The sequence below is a fragment of the Artibeus jamaicensis genome, unplaced genomic scaffold (assembly GCF_021234435.1).
Source record: "Artibeus jamaicensis isolate MK-2021 breed Jamaican fruit bat unplaced genomic scaffold, CSHL_Jam_final contig_1998, whole genome shotgun sequence".
NCBI classification, from domain to species: Eukaryota; Metazoa; Chordata; class Mammalia; order Chiroptera; family Phyllostomidae; genus Artibeus; species Artibeus jamaicensis.
Window position 1 is genome coordinate 14,874,874 of NW_026521407.1, and position 17,412 is coordinate 14,892,285.

Here is a 17,412-nt window from a genome sequence, read left to right on the forward strand (position 1 = left end):
CGTGTCATGGAAACCTTCACCATGCAATGCCTTGAACTCAGCTCTGGCTTCTCCCAAGAAAAGGTGGCTGGCTGGGGGCCTGGACACAAGCACAGCGGGGCTGGTGGAGCCATGTGCAGAGCTACTTGAATAACCACTGGGTCTTCATCAACTCCTCTTATAACACAGACCACTCAAGGGCTGAAGTGTCAGTAACCTGCATTTCGGTGTCCCACGCCTCACAGCAGCCGAACCACCCTGAGATGCTCATGGCCGCACGGCCACAGTCAGAGCTTTGAAAGTCAGTACCAAATGAACGCGTAATTGGACACCAAAAATCAAGTGTTACTTTCATGTCTCCTCACCCATATCATCTCATTTCTTCCTGCCAACTTCGTGATATCTCCTCCACTGAGCTGACCTGTCAGGTTTTAGCTGGATGCACCTAGATGCAGGCCGGCATCATTTTTGTTTTTGTAGGCAGACCTACTCTGTGGAAAGGAAGGAGCCTAGCTACTTTGTTTTTCTAGCACTTGCCGGGTGGATTTTTCTTTTGCCTAATTAATAACCAGAACATCTGGTTAGGGGGACTCGACTCAATCCCTTCTGTTCCCAAGACCAGACAGATAATTCTGAAAATTTCAGTACTTGAATGCACCTGCCTTATTGCGAATCAACCTAACTGGGGGGAAAAAGTTAGAAATGCTGGCTCCAGATCTCCATTCATAGGTTATTTTGGAAATCTGTAAATTACACTTCCTGTCCTGGTCTGTCTGTTTTGTTTTGTTCCTTTGGCTGACTCCTGCTGAGAGGGGCCGGTTCCTCTGAGGCTCAGGGCAGGTGCCGTTCTCAGGCGTGGCCTCCCTCCCATGTACCACAGCATCTTTGTATCTGTTCTGTCTCCTCCAAATCCAAGATGATTTTAATTAGTACAGACATGTACAGTCAACAATTAAAGAGTGATTTGTACTAATATGATTTTGATTCTTCCTCCTCTTTGCTGTCCTTTCAAGACACTTGCTGGAAAAAGCTTTAATGCACTTAGTTTTCCTTTAGGTTTTCTATAACTCAGATGTAAAGGACTTTCTCTGTACAGTATATTATCCAATGCATGTTTGTTCTCTATCCTGATATATTGAACACCACACAGTTGTGAACTCGTGCTGTGGGGATGTCCCACACCCAGCAGAGGCATCTAGCCCCCTGTGTATAAGGAAAGACGTTTTCCTTTGCTGTACTTGCTTGAGCAGTTTTATTGTCTGTACATGTGAGCTGTGTGAGATAGATGTGAAAAGTTAAATGAATGCATTTTCCTGCCCATGTATACAGATTGCCATCTGTACAATGAACTGTATGTATGAAAGCAAATGTACTTATTTATAAATGGGTAACACTTGGAAAAACAAGGCGTTGTCGTGCTTTCTCCTTCCATTACAACACTCTCCAGGGAGCTGGCTCAGGCTCACCCTCACGAGGCCTGCAGCACCCAGGAAGCTCCCCCGAGGACAACTTTGACAGGTTAAGGTGAAGGCCAAATACGTGATGATTTGGTCAGTCTCTTGTGGGACATTCAGAGTCACCCCTTCAGGCTTTATCCACTCCCTGAAGCAATTGAGCACCTCCTCGGAGCTGGACACTGTGATAGTCACTCAGCTAGAAAACAGCCCAGGGCCTATCAGCGGAAGCTCACTGCGTTTATTGAGGAAGGGAGGCTTTTCCTTCAATGAAGAGTTTCTCCAGCCTTACCAAGGGAGCACTGACTTCTTGTTCCGTTTGAATAGCTGAGGCTGCACCCAATCCAACTACCACACCGAAACCCAAGTCTGAAGAGGACTGTCAAAGCTATTAAGTTTGGAGGCTCTGTGGCTCCGGGACGGAGAGAGGTGGGGGGAGTGGGCAGCGGTGGAGACAGCCCTAGCTGTAGTTCCCAAGGCTAACTTGGGCAACGCTGGAACCCCAGCTTCTGGTGGCTTTGTATTTTCTTCAGAAATCTGGCCGGAAATTCCAGTCCTCACTACATAGAGAGCTAGGCAGCTGCATTGTGAATGAAGAAGTTGCAGATTTCCTGAAACTGGCTGGAGATTCAATACCTTTTTAAAACAGCAGCCGGCTCGGAGTCCTGCAGCCTTTCCTGCCTAGCTGCTACCTCTCTGTCTACTTCAGGGACAAGCAAGGAAGGAGACCACTTCCTCTACACACCAGATTGTGCTGAACAAACATGCCTGCTGGGTGACCACGTCCGCTTCCCCCAAAACAACCAATGCCAGGGAAGCAAGAAGACAAATGCCAGGCAGGCACAGTTGTCCTGGCCTGCACGCCGGGCTTATGAAGGAGACGAGTCGGGGCGGAATCACCTGCTCAGACTGGGAGCCGTTCCTGGGCGGCTCCAGTTAGCCCATTAAAAATCAAAGATGAATAAGTGGTTGGTGGGGGGAGCTTTTTAAGGATTCCAGGACATTGGAAGAAAGGTGAAAGGTAGTGATTCCTTAAAAGCCAATTCTTAAAAAGGAATTTGCCCTGAACCTGATTTAAAAACCACAGAGAGCAGCAGCTAACAGCAAACAGCAAGTTCTTTGTCGCACCCCCAAGTCCTGAGTCAGATTGCCAAGCGATTTCCATACCCTGACAGGCACCCTTGTAGCTTAATGCACCGCCATGCGCGCTCACGTGGTCACTCGGTAAGCCGAGCCCCTTCCACAGGCTGAGGCAGGCAGCAAGCCGTCATCCTCTTTCAGCTTTAAAAATGGAAGCTGGAGGGGCATGGAGAAATTGGAAACCGAGTCCTTCTCTTCCCAGAACAAGGGCGGAGCGTTCCCAATAAAGGTATTGTGTCTGGAAGGCCTGTGGGGGAGCTCCCTCTGGCGAGACCGTGCTTGCAGAGTCCACTGTCATGAGCTCTCTTGCTATGCCTGCTATGTCCCCGACACTGTGATAGGGACTTCACGTGTGTTCTCTAGCTTTTTCCTCACGTGACTTCTGACAGACAACACTGTTCTCTCCAGAACACAGATGAGGAAGCAGATCCTGAGCTGAAACTGCTCAACACAGGTAAAGGTGGGATTCTGGGTAAGACCCGCCTGGACTGGTTCCCCCCTGGGCCCTGCTGCCTGCTTCCTCAGAGAAGCAAGCGACCCGCGAGACAGCAGAAGGAGCACAGGCAGTGTGGGTCAAAAAGGAAGCCCCGGAAATGCTACTTCACACCTCTTTGGAGAAATGGCCCGGCCATGGTGAAGAGGAATAACTTTGGCTCCAAACCCAGTGAGAAGGGGTGGTCCTGCCTGAGGAGGTGAACAAGTCACACTCTGGAGAGGCATCGTCCTGTCTGGGATCGACTGAATATTCACACACACATAGACCTTTAAGGTTCAGAGGCTAGTGCAAAGGCCAGAGATGAGGTACCACAGTCACCACTCATGGGGCCAGGACGCCTCTGCCTTCACCCTGAGAACCAGCAGCCCTGACCTTGACTGAGAGATCAACCTGTGACATGTATCTAGCAACATGCTCTGTGTGTTTTTAAGCAAATGAAGCTCCACGTAGAAGTCTTGGTTCAGGAGATAACTCTAAAGATGCATGAAGCAAAGACCTCTAGTCCATACGTTAGAAACCAAATACCACAATGAAAATAAAGGAAATGTTAGGAAGAGTTCATGTCACCAAAGGATTATTGACCTCATCAGAGGACCTACCATAAGGTTCCTTTGCAGAGTAAGCCCCTGGTTAATTTCAGTCCTGGAGCTGTTGTAAGTGGCAGGGCGTTTCAGGAGCACACAGTGCATCCTGGTGAAATCCCACCCAGCATTTCCTTAAACACATCTGCTGAGCCTCAGGAAGTGATCTCAAGAGGAATCTCAGCTTGTTCTCGAAGCTTTGCTGCTCTTCTTAAGGAACAGACGTATTTTTAAAAGAAAATAAGTTAATGGAACCCTGAGGGAGCCTCTTGCTGCAGCCTTCATCTCCACCCTTACAGCTCCACCCTCCAGGCCACTGTCATGGTGAGAAAAGACTCCCGGGCCGCGTGGAAGAGCCCCCGCACTGGTCCAGAGCCTGGACAGTTAGGGGCCGTTTCCACCTACCTCTGCGCCCAGCCCGGGGGCGCACTGTTCCTCTCTAGTAGAACCATCTCCGTGTAGCCGACTCTGCTAAAAGCACTGGCTCCTTTCATTGTCACAAGAAATGAAGGTAACAGGAGAGGCATCTGCTGCAGACATTTATTAAATCATCTGTTGCATCAACACTACATTACGTTTCAGAAAAGACTGGTCACAGGCAAAATAAAATAAACCACCACAGATCAGCTTTCTGAGGCTTTTTAGCTGCTTAGTCATCCAACATCCACTATGGTAAACAGATGGGTCGACAGACTTTTATTGCAAACCTGAGGTTTCCCTTTCTCTATGTGGCATTCTGGCAAAGGGGACCCACGATTGTACTTTGTAGTTTGTGTAAGGTGGAGCTTTCTCATGTGTAAACATTGGATTGCACAAGTGTGTGCTGGGTGACGAAAGAATCGATGACACCCCTGCCGAGCGCACAGTCTAACCGAGCCAACACCCTCGTCAGGCGAGCTGCAGGGGAGCCCAGAGAGGCTGGGCAGCCGGGCGCCCCGAGGAGAAGGGTGCTGGACCACAGCCACCTGCTGAGAAGCACAATGGCCTGAGGCAGGCCCCAGGGCCAACGCTGAGCATTAAAGATCCCAGCGGCAGAGGAGACTAGACCCTTTCTCTAAGGTAGCGTGGAGCTGTGAAAAAGGCAATCGTTAAAAAAAAAGGATGGTCAGATTTGGAAATGTTACTCATTTCTTCATTTACTTCAGCTGCGTGTCTTGAACTGTGTCATGCTCCTCAAAGCCCAGAAAACAAGGAAAACAAGGAGAGAGCGTTCGCCAAGTCCAAGACACACAAGGTCAATGACATGACCCTGTTATTTCTAAGCTGAAGCCAAGCAGTGACTCAGCTGACAACAGAGCACACGTGTGGGGTTGGGGGAACAGTGTGATTCGGACTCAGTCCCAACGTCCCGCAGAGAAGGGCCCTGTCAGGGAGGGCGGGGGCGGCTGTCCTCCTGAACAGAAGAAAGCAGCCCGCCCCGCCCTCCCCATCGGAAGAGTGGAAGGGGGCAAGTGGAGCGGCTTTTCATTTTAAAGAAGCTTTGTGTCATCATCCTCTGGTCAGAGCAGGGCCTGCCCTGGCTTGTGAGGGTGGGGACCATGGGAACCACAGGCCCAGCCGCAAGGTAAGCCGCCACCCACACCGGCCTGCACAGGGAGCCCCTCCTCCTTCTCCAGCTGCCGAGGGCAGGTGCGTCTGAGGCCCTGTGCCCCATCCCCTCACCCAGAAAAGTCGTCCAGGGGCCAAAGAGTTAAAGGAAGGGAAGGCTCAAGAGCACAGCTGGGCCAAAGCCACATCTCCAGAGCTTCCCAGGGGCCAGTCCCTCCCGTCTGCCGGGGGGACCCAGCTCTGAACGCCAACATAGTTTACACATAACATCACTTGCTCCACTGCCGGAGGCCCGGCCCATTCAGACCACGTGTCACCCAGGCTCGTGCAACTCCTGGTTTGAATTCAGTCCCACAAAGCAAGTCTTGACTTTGCCAGGCCTGTTGCTGGGACCCCAGGTTTCTGCCACAGCCCTTGGACTTGGCCCAGCACCCACTGCCTCGACAGTGTGGGGAGGGGGTGCTCTCTATCTACTTTAGGGTCTGAGTTTCTGTGACCAGGCCTGACCCCCCCCAAACGCCTGTGCAAAGCTGCTCCATTTGAGGGAGTGACAGGGACAACACAGGCAGGGGTCTGCACATGACTAACAGGACACCAAAGCAGCAGCAAGGAGGGGGAAGCAGAGGTGGCCAAGCCCCACAGCCCGGAAATCCCTGCTCAGAGCGGCGCACCGCCACCCCCCACCCCGCCCCGCTCTGGCCAGCACCTCGGAGCCGAATCCACCCGCAGCCTCAGGGCTCAAGGAGGCCCCCACAGGTGGGCCCTCCCTCCCCGCAGACCCAGCACAGCCTGTCACTGGGAGCTGGGGCTGTCACTCTCCGTCAGTGTCTTGAAGTCCATGGAGAGCGCCTGTTCTTCGGCCTGGCGGGGGCGCTTCCAGTCGGCGCGAGTCAAGATGTAGAGCACGACCACGCCAAAGCCGACCAGCAGCAGGCCCAGCACGTTGGCCAGGACGCCCTCGGGCTCGAACGTGCTGTACTTGGCCCTGGAGGTCAGGGTGGGCGGGAGAAGCCACCCACAGGGTCACCACGAGGCCACTTGCCATTTGCCCCAGAGCCAGAAAAATGCCTCAGTGCAACTCCAGCCCCTCTGCCCCCTCCCGAGAGAAAGCCACTGTGTGGCTGACTCCACAGAGGTCTGGCTCCGGAGGCAGAGGCCCAGGGGCGCAGGACACTCACCCGAGTTTAAACAGCAGCGCCTCCTTCAGGCCCAGCAGGGCTGTGCCCACACAGAGGACGAAGATGAAGGCGCCGAAGAAGATGTGCTGGGGGCGGTATCGGCTCCGCAGGGAGAACGAGACTCCCGGGAACAGGAAGAAGCTAAAGCCCACCAGCCACTGGAAGGAAAAGCGAGGCGGGGACTGGGTCAGACTGACCCACCCGAGGACACCTGGACAGGCTGCAAACCCCTCCACCCACCCACGGGTTTCCTCCCTTTAAGAGCGGTGCAGGGGGGGGGGGGGGGGCACTAAGCACTTGTGGAAACTGTCCTGGCGGAGGCCTGCGGCCCATTATGTGGTGTCAGCTGGAAGGATGCCGGGATCTGAGGCCCCATCGCCTGTAAAGTCCTGGCTTTATACTTATTTCAAAATCTGAAAGCAGCACCCGACTGTACTAAAGCACCCCCTTCACCTGTGGGTGCACCCGCCGGAAAACGGGCCCTCTGGCGGGTGCACAGGTTCAGCCCCTGCCTCCCCCCAACCCCTATGGCTGTGGGTCTGGAAGGACTCACCTGGGCAAAGTAGAGAATGAAGACGAGGATGCCACACCAGCTGTGCAAGCTGTAGAGGTCCGCGTAGCCCTTTTTCCTGTGGTAGTCGAACACCGCCACCAGGCCTGGACCAGAGATGGGGACATGTGAGGACAGGCTGATGGGGGAAGGGAGTGGGTGGGTGACCCAAGAGAAACCCGACTAACTAACCGGGCCTTCTGGGCTCTTTCCAGCAGCCAGTGTCCCAGCCTGGGACTCCTGGAGTGGGGGGACGGGGAGGTAGGGTGGGGAGGCTTCACCCAGGAACTCACCCACCAGGGCGGTGATAAGTGCGAAGACGTGCAGCAGCCCGTGCAGGACTTTGGTGGTGCGTTTGGCCTCCTTCCTGAAGACGCGGTAAACCAGCAGGGCTGTGGGGGCGGGAGGGGGGGAGCAAGGGAATGCCCGTGTGTTCCCCTGCCCCCCAGGCGACCTGCCTCTGCAGCCAGCAGCCGCCTGGGCTGAGGGGCGGTCTGAGCCGAGAGCTCCTCTGGGTACCCCAGCCCCAGGAAGTGGAGAGACCAAGCCTCCACAGCCCCAGCAGGGGCCCTCGGGCTTGGCCCTGTGTGCCCCGTCCATCCGCCTCAGGTGTCCCGTGTATTCTAGGCTGTGTTTTAGTTTCATCATGCAGTCACACCCAGGTGTCCCCAAGCTTCTGGGCTCCCCTTACAGCTATGATGGTCCTCGAATAGTCTAATACGGAAGGCGACCAGATAGTCACTACTTTCATAGTAAGCGGGCTGGGGGCCGGCTCCACCTTGCTCCTCCCCGGGAGAGAGGGCTGCCGAGTCCGACATTCCTCACCCCCCCCACCATTTCAAATGGCTCAGCCCCCACCCAGCCCGGCCTCCTCCCTGTGAGGCACCCACACTCCTTATCAAAGCAAGAGGTGAAGGGGCTGCTACCAGGTGGAACGGAGGAGCCATCACCAATGTCAGGGCCCTGTTTGGACTCCCAGTGTCCCCAAGCTCCAAGCCAGCTTCCTACTCTGCCTTTTCTAGAATCTTAGATTTGTCTAACAGGGAGAGACCTCCAGGGTGAGGGGGGCAGCCAGGCAGGACTCACCGTCTCCTTGCAGGAAGACCAGGCCTATGACCATGCACAGGGGGTGCACATTGAACTGCAGGGCGCTCTCCCAGGCAATGCCGCCCCGGTACAGGCCGAGCCAAGCGCCAGTCACAGCCACCACAGTCAGGCCCAGCAGCTGGGAGAAAGCCACATAGTAGGGCAGCGCTCCAGTGCTGGGGCTGGCAGGGCTTTCCATGCTGAGGTGGCAGCTGCAGGAAAGAGAGCAGAGCTCAGAGGGGCTGCCCACAGCCTCCAAGTGACTGATGGGCCCTGTCCCCTCACCCCTACCACAACCCTCTCCCCTACCCTGTGCTGATACCATAATGCTAATAATGCAAGTTCACCAGCCTCCCTCCTAGGCCCATCCACACCCATCCTCCACTTTCGAGTCCCAGAGCAGCTTAGTGGGAGGGCCCAGCTGTCCTGCTCTGCAATGGCCCAAGTTCCACATGCAAAGAAGGTGCAAGTAAAGGTCCTCCAAATTCTGGGGAGACAGGAGGGTCCAATGCCTGCGCTTCACTCTGTTTCCTGATGTACTGGGCTTTCTCAGGTGAGGTTCATAGATGAAATACAAAGAAATGAACAAATTCCTTAAAGGTACAGGGTCAGTCACATTTTTTCCTTCCGGGTGGATCATAAAGTACATCTGGTGTGAGACACGGGGAAGCCTGCCTCCCCCAGGCCCAGTTTTTGACCTCGAAACTGGAGCAGAGGAGTCCTGCCCGGCACTCAGCCCAGGCCCAGACCCGGAGCAGGCCTCCAGCACTACAGGGGACGAATGTGCTTGGACCCCGTGCCTGGCGGGACCTGGGGGACAGAGCAGTCAGCAGCCTTTTCCCCTTCCTGCCCCCTCTTCTCCCTCTCACCCAGGGCAGATTGGACCTGCCCTCTGTCCTCAGGTGAAGTTTCCAAAACTGAAGGCCCCGGAAACGAGGCCTACAAAGGGAGCCCGCGCCGCCCAGAGCTCATGGGGCATTCCATGCACACCACGTAGCTCCACCCTCCGGTGCCGGAACGAGCAGACCGCCATTCCCCTGCCGCACCAGGAAAGGTTGGCTCGCGTGGCGTGGCTCGGAGAGCCTTGCTCTGGGGGCTGCACGGAGGGGTGTGTTTCAGGGTCCTCAACCCTGTCCCCAGTGTCTCCACAGTCTCACCAGGGACCGCACTGGCCTCCGTGCCAGGTCCTCACCCTGACTCGTCCGCTCTCCTGCCCTGGGGCCAGGAGTCGCCCGGCAGCTGTGAGAACATCCTGCGTCTCCTTCCCTCTCAGCAGAGGACGGATGACAGCTGAGCAGAGACAGTTGACTGACAAACTTTGGGGGGTCACCCCTCTAATCCCGAGCACACACTCTCTACCCTTCCTGTTTGGGAACCAGTGTCCAGGCGGCCCAGCCTCATCCCCCTGGTGCTCGGCTGTCTTCACCCCGGTTCTCTCTGCTGTGTCTGACAACTGTGGGCAACTCCACGATTTAAAGAGGGGGGTGTGGTATTAGTAATACAGACTCCCTACAGTATAACACAGGTCAGCAAAAATACGTAACAAATCAGCACTTTGATTTATATCCTTACATCCTTTCTTCTAGAAATGCACATACGTTCTTTAAACAGGATCGCACCGATTTCTGACCTGCTTTTTTAACTTAGAGATCATGTATATCTTTCAACTTATTAAACATTTAGCTGGCCTTCAGTTTTTCACTAAATAGACACGAAGTGACCATCTTTGCACACTTGCCTAACTAATTCCTAAATGGAGAAGTGGAATCCGAGGGAAGGACTGGGTTCCTTTTCAGGTTTTTGGTACCGTCTGTCAGGTCACCTTCCAGAAATGCCCCCAGGGCAGGCGTTCCAGAAGCCCCTGCTGACAACAAAGCCCCATCTGGAGCTCTTGCCTCTGTCCTGACATCTGTCACTTCCACACAATCCAGTGCCAGTTTTGTCCTCTGTCCCAAACGCAAGCCCCATTTCTCACCGTCCACTAACATCGATACCTGGACACCCTCGAATGCTCCCGACTCAGCCCCTGCAAAGTCACACTCCTCCCCTGGCCCCCCAGGTGCCCAGTGCGGTTGTCCCTCTCCAGGTCCCAGCCCTGCCACCTCTGCCGACAGGCCACTGGATCCTGGGGGTTCTCCCCCAAGCATCTCACCATCAGTCCCTCCTGGCCATCTTCACTGTCCCCAGCCAAGCCAGGGCACAGAGCTTCTGCCCCACCTTTCCACCCCCTTCAGTCTGTCTGACCCGCCAGCATCAGGGACAGGGACAGGGCTGTGAACCTGCCACAAGAACATCTTGCTCCCTCCTTGCCAGTGACATGCCAGCTCCGTAACATGATCCTCACTCGGTCTCTGTCTGCTGTCCCCCACCATCCGGGGGAGGCTGTCGCCGTGCCGTTCGGCTGTAACACAGCAGCCTGTGTTGTTCTCCACAGCTCGCACTCCGGCTCCGTGTGACAGCCCCCTCCTCCACTCGCCGGCCCACCCTCCCCACGACCTGAAATGGCATTGTTCCTCACTTTACCCACCTCCTCTGCGTCCCCAAGGCCGGCCTGGAGCTTGCTTACCCTTGTTGGAGTCCCACCTTCCTGAGCCCCTGTGAGCCTCTCTGCGGAAGCACCTACTAGCCCTTGAAGGCAGGGAGCCTGTCCCACTCTTCCTTGAGCGCCCTTGGGGACCTTGTGCCTTGCCTGACTCCAACAAGGAAAATGTCCTGAGGAGAAATGCTGTTCTCTCCTTTATTAGATTCACCCCAGAGAGCCCAGGGCATGCAGAATCTGATTAGCTCTGAGTTAGGAAGGACAGAAGGGGCCTGCTCTGCCTCGTGGGCCAGCCGCTTCGCTCTGCCCAGTGGGGTGGATATCAAGGACAGAGTGGGAGCTCAGGGTGGCACCGGACGTCACCCTGGACCTTAGGACCGCTCGGTGGGGAGCCAGCCAAAGCCGACACTTTCCAACCAACCATTTCCCAGCGAGACAGGCAGGAATCGGAGAGGGGTGGAGGCGCGTGCCGGTGTTTGCAGAGAGGACAGGGGACTTCGTGACTAGGGAACCCCAGCTTTGTCCTCAGCACCACCCGATTCTCCCGTTTCATCTTTGCAATAACACTATGATAACAGTATTCTCCCAACGGGATGGATGGAATTGGGGCTCAAAGAGGGTAAATGACATGCCCAAAATTATCAGCAGCAAACAGCCGCTCCACTCAGTTGTCCCCTGAGCACCTCCCGGTGCCAGACACGCTGCCTGAGCAGCACAGGGGAGGCCCGCCTTCAAGGGGCTCGCACACACGGTGCAGAGCGGAGACAGATTTTAAAGCGAAGGGCAGTAAGAATTCAGGCCACGAGTTAGCACAGGCCTCTGAGAGCACTTTGCGCTGCACACAGGAGGAGGTCCTCCCTACTGTAACGCCCTCAGGTGGCCCGCGCTCTCCAGGGCCTGCGGATTGGCTGTCGCTGTTGCGACCTCGCTCGTTCCAGCGCCCAGTCAGGCAGGCAGAGCTGCCGTGTTTCCCAAAACACTCAAAGTCCCGGATCGGAATGGGCGCCTGCCAAGCAGGGCCCCCAGGCAGTCTCACCCCGCCCATGCCAGTCCTCCTGGGTCCGCCCCCCCCCCGGGGGCCGCCGTGCTGCTAAGCCCGTTTAAACCCACATCACGGGAGCACTGGTGTCCCCTGGGACTCCCCTGGGAGAAAAACACGGCAGGGTGGGAACGGATGGTTAAGAGAGAAGGGGTGACGGAGGGCGAGCCAGCTGCCGGACCTTCACGTCGGTTGCTCCAATAGCAGCCCCCGGTCCATTGGGGCTGCAGGTAACTAGACATCCAGGAGGAAGCGAGAGATAAAGGACGACCTTTGGAATTACGGAGGCCCAAGCTGTCTCTGCTGCCCACCTTCCAATCTGAGGGTGATTTTAAGCCCAAGTGTGAGGGGTGACAGGGAAACTCACGCCGAGCGAGACCAGCCCACTTCTGGCTGAGCCTTCCCACCGATGGGCGACCTCACAGTCATTGAGATCCAGGCGTGAAAATCCAGATTTATAAAAAAGACAAAGTAGTGAGTGATTCTGTGTTTTAGAGAGGCTGAACGGCAAGACTCCCTCAGCAATGGCGTTTCCCCATTGCTTGTTCGGTTAACAAAATTAACAACCCATCTTTGTGCAAGGAGGGGCCGTTTTCAACACTGAGTGACTCGGAGAAGACATTTCAGTGGGACTGGATGGAACTGACCTACCCACAACCACGTCTGCATTTGAAACCTTGCAATCTGAGAGTCACTCCCTAGCAAGCAAGTGTCTTTGGGTCATGCTCCTTCATTTCCCAGTCTGGGCAGCAAGAACGCCCTCTCCTTCCTTCCTAACTGGGTTGCCCCCCGCCCCAACTCTGGCTGTTCTTGGGCATCCTGTTCCCAGAGAGAAAATGTGGGCATTTTCAAGGGCCTGAAAGCAGCCACTCTCCATCCCCAAGGTTTCCTTTGCCCAGGAGACCAGCCTTCAAACAAGAGGGGGCTCATGCGGCCCCTTACATGGCCATTGTCCTTCCTCTGTCAAAGCACCGGAAGTGGGTGACAGATCTCTGGCAGCTCCTGGGACAGTCTGTCCTCCCCTCCCACAGCCACCGGAGTCAGGCTCCACTTAATGGAATGGACAGGGACAGGCGGCGCCTCGGGGCTGGAACGTGCTGAGCGCCACTCTCCCTCCCAGGCCCACTGCTTCATTAAAGATCACCGGGCCTAATCTCATTGTGGGGACCAGACACTGCCTGGTCCTGCAGCCCCGAGGCAGGGGGCCTGGCCACAGCCCTCCTTATCAGCAGCAGGGATTTAACTGAATTAGAATAGACTGTGTTGGGGACGGGGCTAGATGTTTTCTTGATAAGGGAGGGGGGAAAATCTTAATTGTCCTAGAATATGATAGGCCAAATGAGGACTGGGCTGCTAGATGGGGCACTTTCTTATCACCCCACATCCAAGTAGCCCCCCTGAAGAGGCAGAGGTGAAAGCCAGACACTGACCCCGCTCCTCCACCTGGGTGCTGGGGACTCAGTGCCAGGGCTCCCATTACTCCTGGGGACTCCTACCTCCCACAAGGCCTTTTTTCTGTTAAAATTGGGTGAAAAAAAAATAAATAAATCTGGGCCCTGGCTGGTGTAGTTCAGTGGATTGAGCGTGGGCCTATGAACCAAAGGATCGAGGTTCAATTCCCAGTCAGGGCACATGCCTGGGTCGTAGGCCAGTTTCCAGCTGGGGATGCATGAGAGGCAGCCATACACTGATATTTCTCTCCATCTCTCCTTCCCTTCCCCTCTAAAGATGAATAAATTCAACCTTTTTAAAAATAAATAAATCTGGCGGTTGAAGAAAATGGTTATTTTGAACCCAGCCTGGACTATATTTGAGTTTAGACCAACGCGGTTGCAAAATACGATTTGTGTGGAGGAATTCTTTACGCCGGGCAAAAGCATCACGCAAGTCGCCAGCAGCCCTGGTCGGAGGGATGCGAGCTCTGTGAGCGTGTGCTCCCAGGCAAACCAAGTCTCCCTGCGTCTGCTTCCTCATCTGTAAGGCAGGAGGATGCTGAGAATCATCCACTTCACTGGCCTGAAGCAAAGACTCAGTGGCATAAGTAAGTACCCATGCCTAGCACGGTGTCTGACTCACAGTAGGCATTCAATCAACAGCAATCCAACAAAAACCGAATCTGGTCTTAACAGGAAGAGTCGCACATCAAAAGCCCATGTGTCTGTAGTTCCAAACACATGAGGTTTGGAACTACAGAGAGCGAGGTGGCAGTGGACAGCAAGACCCCCTCTGATAATTCCACAGTCCCCTCTGTCCATCATCAGCTGTCCACGGAGCAGAAGCCCCTGGGTCTGGGGAGACTCCTCCACCAACGCCTTCTGCTGCTGCGAACCCCTCCGAGCTCTGCGGGCCAAGGAGAGGTGGCAGGGCAGGGAAGCAGTGAGACCAGGAGGCTGGCTCCGCCGGGTTCAGGAGGCCCCTCCCACGCGGGGGCGCGGCTGTAACGCCCTGTCTCTGTGCGGGGCTCACCATAACGATTACAAGTGGCCGCGTATTTTCTGCCCCAAGCCGATTTCACACGAGAAATCAAGGTATCTACAAGCAGTTGGCAAAGCTTTCTGTTTGTCTGTTTGTTTTAATTTGCTCTGAAAATACAGGAACAGAATCGAGACAGGCTGAATACTGAGTCTTAGGAAATCCTCCAAGACCGCGGAGGTAGAATGAACGCGGTGAGGGGCAGTCAGTGCGCGGAGGGACCTGGGCGGGGCGCCAGCCTCGGAGGACCTGTCGGGACTCCGGGGTCCACACGGGTCTCTCTGGTGTCCTGGGGTAGGGGGCGCGCGGGGAGGGGAGGTGGCCCTGCGCCCCCCAGGGGTCAAAGGCAGCAGCAGATCCCTCGGCGCAGTTCTGCACCCCCTGTACCCACAGTTCCGGGCCCACCAAAGCCAACCCAAGGAGGCAGGATTTCCCAAATGAGCAACGCCTGTTCTCACACCAAGAAGCTGAGGATGTTGGAGGAAAGCGAGGAAGGGGTCTAGCCACGTCAGCCCTGCTACCGGGCGGAGGGCGGTCGACAGTCTCGGTTTCAGGTTTCAAATGACCAGTCGTGGCAAACTGGCTGATACACTTCTCTCAGTCTTCTACCCTGGCCGTAGAACATGGCAAAATATTAGCCATAGGCCCACGGATAAACTTAGGGTCTCCTGCCCCTCCATTCTAACTTCCGCAGAGACTCGCCACAGAGGTAGCCCCGGGGCCGAAGGCTCAGGAACAGGACACGTTCTGTAACCTCAGGCCTTGCCCAGTGGCCCCCGAGCCAGGAGAAACAGGTGACAGGAAAGACAGGTGCGGCGTCAGGTGAAGGCGGAGAAAGACTCGCTGCGGCCCCCGGAGCCGGGCCTGTTCCAGCGCGTGCGGTCCCCCCACGTGCAGGCCCCTCCGCACGCACACCTGGGCCCCCTACACGCCTCGCCCGGACTCCGCGCCCCCACCGGCCTGGACCGCCTACCTGGCCAGGCGCCGGGCCCCGAGCTCGTTCCCGCCGCACCGCCCACCGGCGCCCGTACGCCGCGCCCGGGCTGCTCAGCTGGTTCTGCGAGTCGCGCCGCCCACGGAGTCAAGGCGTCGTCATGGCGACCGGGCAGTGGTGGTTGCTTGGCCGGGAAGCCGACGACACCATGAAGGTCAGGCAGGGTCTTGCCCGGGGCCGGACGTGCTCCAACGCGTCCCCTCACTCGCGGCAGGGCCTGGCCCCCCAATTGCCCCCCCTCCCCGATCTCGGAGCAGGGCCCCGTCAGACCCCGGCCCAGGCCTGGAGGCCCGCGTGGCACGGGCCGCGGCGCAGCGCTCTACGAGGCGAAAAGGCAGCCACCTGGACCCGGCCTTCTGGGCCCGACCGCCGGTAACCTTCCAAACCCGGACCTCGAGACCTGGCTTTCGAGGTCTCCCATGTTAAGGGGCCACATTGGGGAGCCTGCAACCCCCGGGTGTGGACCGAGCCCTTTGCAGCCCAGGCCCAACTCAGAGGCTGCGGGCGAGTCTGGGAGATGGACGACGCAGGGCCCTGGCCCAGTCGCAGAGGGAAGGAGCACCAGCCGGTAGCGCAGCTGGCTTGGCCGGCAGGGTCTCCGCGCTTCCAGATTCCCTCCCTTCCTACCCTCTCACCTCGGGCTCCACAGCCACCCCGCCCTGGGCCCAGGTGGCCACTAGGTGTCAGACACTGCCCAGTCCTTGGTCCACGTTGCAGCCCAGAGGGAGATGTCAGTGTACAGGAAAACTGGACACCCCCTTCCCCAGTTTTACACACACACACACACACACACACACACACAGAGTGATGTTTTGCCCCTTTACCCAAGCCTTTGCCTGAGACGGACTACCCAACCCCACAGGCAAACCAAACTAAGGATACAAAATCAGTCCTTGCCAACCTCTCACAAAGGCCTACACTGCCCCGGGCAACTTCCCCTGCCCCAGCCACTAAGGAGGGGGTGGGTGCCAAGGCCAAAGTTAGGAACCAGCCCCTACTACAGCCCCTCCAGGTTCTTTTTCCAGGAAGTGGTGTGAGTAGATAACAAGTCCAGCTCAGACTTCCCACAAGTTCAGAACAAAAGGTTCTTTTCCTGTTGAAAGCCTGGCAAGTCTCACCAAGGGCCTGAGGGTGGGAGAGAAATGGGGTTTCCTCCCCTGGTCAGATAAGGGGGCCTCAGCAGAGGAACAGCCCTCCCCCACCTGTCCCCAGCACGTGGGCCTCCCACGGGCAGTGGCCCAAGGGGGCCTTGGGGAGTCACACCCCTTGCAGAGAGAACAATTTCAAGCACAAGGCAAGTCACCCAAGGACGCCCACTGCACAAACACCGCTGGACCCATCCCCCAGACTGACTGAGCTTAGACCCTTCATGAACATAAACTTTGTTCGAGTAGCCTTCCAGCTGGAGGGAGTTCATGGACATTTTAAATTAAGAAACAGCTTCCTCAGGGTACCGACAGGCAAGCGGCAGGCAGCAAACACCTTGTGGGTTGAGTGTGGAACTGAGCCATTCCTGCGGTGGGCAGAGCACACGCACCGAGGTGAGGAGGCTAGCCCGGAGCTCCAGGGGAGTGCTGTCGGCCCCTTCCAGAGCCCGGGCAGAGACTCCTGCTGCGGTGGGCTGGGCCCTCTAGGTCCTTTCCCCTCCCCCACACACCCTTTCACTAGCACCGGCCCAACCATGGCACGCAGGCCCCCTTAGGAGTGCTCTCAGGGGTCTGCCTAAAGGGAGAGAGGATAGAGGTGGCTCTCTGAGTAACACAAGCTGCCTCCATGGGGACCAGCTGCAAGGGGGCCTAGCTCTAAGGACTGACGGTGCCACCCAACCATTTCAAAGAGCAGGTGATGCCACCAAACTGCAGTCAAGTACCAGTATCCATGGCCTTGCCCTCTGTTACCAGAATCCCCAACCTGGGATGGCAAACACTCACTCTCCCTTCCTGCCCGCTCCCTGAAGCTGAGACTCCTGCCGTGGGAGCCACCCTACAGCTGGGCTGGGGGCGGGCAAGGAGAGCGGCCCCAGGCCCCTTCTTGGAAACTGAGGATGTGGTCCTGGATGTTTTCCATGCAAACTCCTCCCCTCGAACCAGCCCTTATGGTTTGCAGACTCACCAAGTTCATTCCCACCTCTCCTCTGGAACACCATCAATCATTTGGCTCAGTCTCAGTTCAGAAGATGCCCTAGTCACAGGGGCCCTCCCTGACCGTTCTGTCCAGCAGCAGGGGACGGGGTTGAAATGCAGGGAGATACCCCAGGTTAAGAGCACTAGTGACAGTTTTGGGACACCTTGCCTTGCACTCACCCTGTTTTTTGGACAAAGGCATGTAAAGAGCAATAAGAAACAGGACAGTGAAC

General features: G+C 56.4%; 1 protein-coding gene across 4 annotated transcripts; it reads right to left on the reverse strand.

Moving 5' to 3' along the window:
- Positions 1–4,176: 4,176 nt before the first annotated feature.
- LOC119036345 (transmembrane ascorbate-dependent reductase CYB561) lies at positions 4,177–15,832 on the reverse strand. 4 transcript variants are annotated; one of them, XM_037128106.2, is made up of 6 exons: positions 15,692–15,832; positions 8,013–8,224; positions 7,220–7,318; positions 6,930–7,033; positions 6,377–6,534; positions 4,177–6,183 (listed from the first exon to the last, which is right to left on the reverse strand). In XM_037128106.2, the coding sequence occupies exons 2-6, from the start codon at positions 8,209–8,211 to the stop codon at positions 5,991–5,993; spliced, it is 753 nt and encodes a 250-aa protein (XP_036984001.2). In that variant the 5' UTR covers positions 8,212–8,224; positions 15,692–15,832; the 3' UTR covers positions 4,177–5,990. The 4 variants fall into 4 exon arrangements, with proteins under 4 accessions (XP_036984001.2, XP_036984000.2, XP_036983998.2 ...); XM_037128105.2 differs by lacking the exon at positions 15,692–15,832 and adding an exon at positions 14,978–15,253; XM_037128103.2 differs by lacking the exon at positions 15,692–15,832 and adding an exon at positions 15,036–15,123.
- Positions 15,833–17,412: the final 1,580 nt, after the last annotated feature.

Excerpts from the sequence above, each read along its gene's own strand:
- LOC119036345 (XM_037128106.2), bottom strand. The coding sequence starts at position 8,211 with ATGGAAAGCCCTGCCAGCCCCAGCACTGGAGCGCTGCCCTACTATGTG. Across the intron at positions 6,535-6,929 it reads TCATTCTCTACTTTGCCCAG|TGGCTGGTGGGCTTTAGCTT; the intron begins GTGAGTCCTTCC and ends TTTTCCTTCCAG. Across the intron at positions 6,184-6,376 it reads GCGCTGCTGTTTAAACTCGG|GGCCAAGTACAGCACGTTCG; the intron begins GTGAGTGTCCTG and ends CCTGACCTCCAG.